The sequence below is a fragment of the Octopus bimaculoides genome, chromosome 16 (assembly GCF_001194135.2).
Source record: "Octopus bimaculoides isolate UCB-OBI-ISO-001 chromosome 16, ASM119413v2, whole genome shotgun sequence".
Classification (NCBI taxonomy): Eukaryota; Metazoa; Mollusca; class Cephalopoda; order Octopoda; family Octopodidae; genus Octopus; species Octopus bimaculoides.
In genome coordinates this window covers 25,377,574-25,379,576 of record NC_068996.1, presented here as the reverse complement: position 1 = coordinate 25,379,576, position 2,003 = coordinate 25,377,574, and the positions used below count along the sequence as shown (strand labels likewise).

At 35.0% G+C, this 2,003-nt stretch overlaps 1 protein-coding gene across 22 annotated transcripts in view; it reads right to left on the bottom strand.

Moving 5' to 3' along the window:
• The window catches only part of LOC106867804 (kinesin light chain), a 126,492-nt gene that overhangs the window by 21,996 nt on the left and 102,493 nt on the right, over positions 1 to 2,003 (bottom strand). For 18 of the 22 annotated variants that reach the window (XM_052973612.1, XM_052973604.1, XM_052973610.1 and 15 more), the window contains one exon: positions 212 to 406. The exons of 1 other annotated variant lie outside the window; for it this stretch is intronic. In XM_052973612.1, coding sequence (XP_052829572.1) covers positions 212 to 406 — 195 coding nt within the window. The remainder of the gene's footprint in view (positions 1 to 211; positions 407 to 2,003) is intronic. 3 more of the 22 variants (XM_052973600.1, XM_052973603.1, XM_052973618.1) reach the window with 1 other exon arrangement.

Sequence of the window (2,003 nt, the reverse complement as noted above, 5' to 3'; positions counted from 1 at the left end):
AGAGAAAGAGAAAGAGAGAGAGAGAGAGAGAGAGAGAGAGAGAGAGAGATAGGCAAAATTAAAAAAGGCAGTGAATGGCAGCTGACTGAGAAGCAACAACCATGTAGAATTAATTTATCATTAATTATATCTGTAACGCTAACAATATCTACTTCCTCCTTCAATGACATCTATGTTGGAATGTGTCCATATTTTCTGTACTCATACTCACCCCATCCCCTGACCAATGCATAGTGATACTCACTTCATCACCATCACCACTTCTCTCATATGAGACACTATCCGTTGAGTTTCGACGATTACGATCTCTGCTTTGAGAACGTTTCTTGTCTTTTGGGGACTGGCCCTTAGAATAGTCACTGCATAGAACTTCACTTATTTTGGGCTGCCTGACTCCATCCAGACCCTAACAGGAAACCAAAGAAATGCCAATAAAAAAAAAAAAAAAGGAAGAAAAAGAAATGAGGGAGGGTAAGGATTTTTCAGAGCCAGTATGATGATTTTGAGTGCCAAGGTTGATTTACATTCAATATGTTAGGAAGTTTTCAGTTCTATATTTAAGAGATGAGGAATTATGTACATTATTTACATTCGACAGATATTTGTCCTCATCTTGTTTGTTGTTAACACAACATTTCAGCTGAAACAAGATGAGGACAAATATCCGTCAAATGTAAATAAGTAAGTTTTCAGTCAATACTTTCACACTGGCCCACAGAACTAGCTATGTATTATGCTGTGAGGCCCATGATAACATGTATAAACCAGGATACTGATATTAACTAAACACTAAGAAAATAAAATGAGGAGGAAGTGATGGAAAATAAAAATAAAGCTTAGAAATAAAACTGAATTGTATGATAAAAGAATAAAGTGCAGTGCACACATGCTTTTGACAATACCTAGCAACATCACCACCTATATATTCCAAACTCCTCTAGTAAAAGAATTAAAAGTCGCTAAAAACTGAAATCCCAAATGTTGAAATATGCAATATGGATTTTAAAAAAAAACAACCCTTTCTCCAGTTTGCCATGTACTTAAGTGCATGCATATTATGCGCATGAATGTGTGTCAGTGTGTATGTGTGTCTAAGATAGAAAGCCCAAATGCAAACCCTAAAATGGTTTATATTCAGTTATTAAAAAAATTTAAAATCAAAAAGTCACAGTTCTATTTGATAAAAATACAATAAAGATGCAATAAAATTTCAGTGGTGATAAGAAAATATAAAATGAAATAATAATAATGTCACATTTTGGCATAAGGCCAGCAATTCTGGGTAGGAGTAAGTCGATTACATCAACCCCAATGCTCAACTGGTACTTATTTTATTGACCCCGAAAGGATGAAAGGCATCAGCAGTATTTGAACTAAGAATGTAAAGACAGACAAAATGCCGCTAAGCATTTTGCCTGGCATGTTAACAATTCTGGCAGTTTGTCACCTTATTTATTAATAATAATAATTAGGTTGTGAAATTGAGTAGCCATATAAAAATACAAATTTTATCACAATGTATTTCATGAGCTACTAGTTTATTATAATAAAAGTCCTGAATTTAATCATTTAATATTATGTAAACTGTAGTAATACAGAAATAGCAATTGCATAAAAAGAATTATGTAGGTATAGGGCTTTCCTATAAGGTGTTATCCACCCCTGATTGGAACTCTCCCGTATGACATGTACGCATGCTCAGTGACTTGCTTTAACAGTTGCAATCAGCTGAATTCACATTGCCAGTGACATTTGACATAATTACCCACACTCTGTGCTCAGGATTCTTTTTTTGGTTTGATGTCGGTATCGAAGGGATTACCAGACACCGGACAATACAGTGAAAGCAGCTTTCACTCACTTCGTGGTATTCGATGCTGTGTACGTGTCTGTCGTGGTAAAATATACCACTCCTTAACTGTTGCTTTGCTTTCATCTGTAGCACGAGGTAATTATGTCATTATCTGTGAAATTCGGCAACTTACAAAGATCTTTAGATCAGG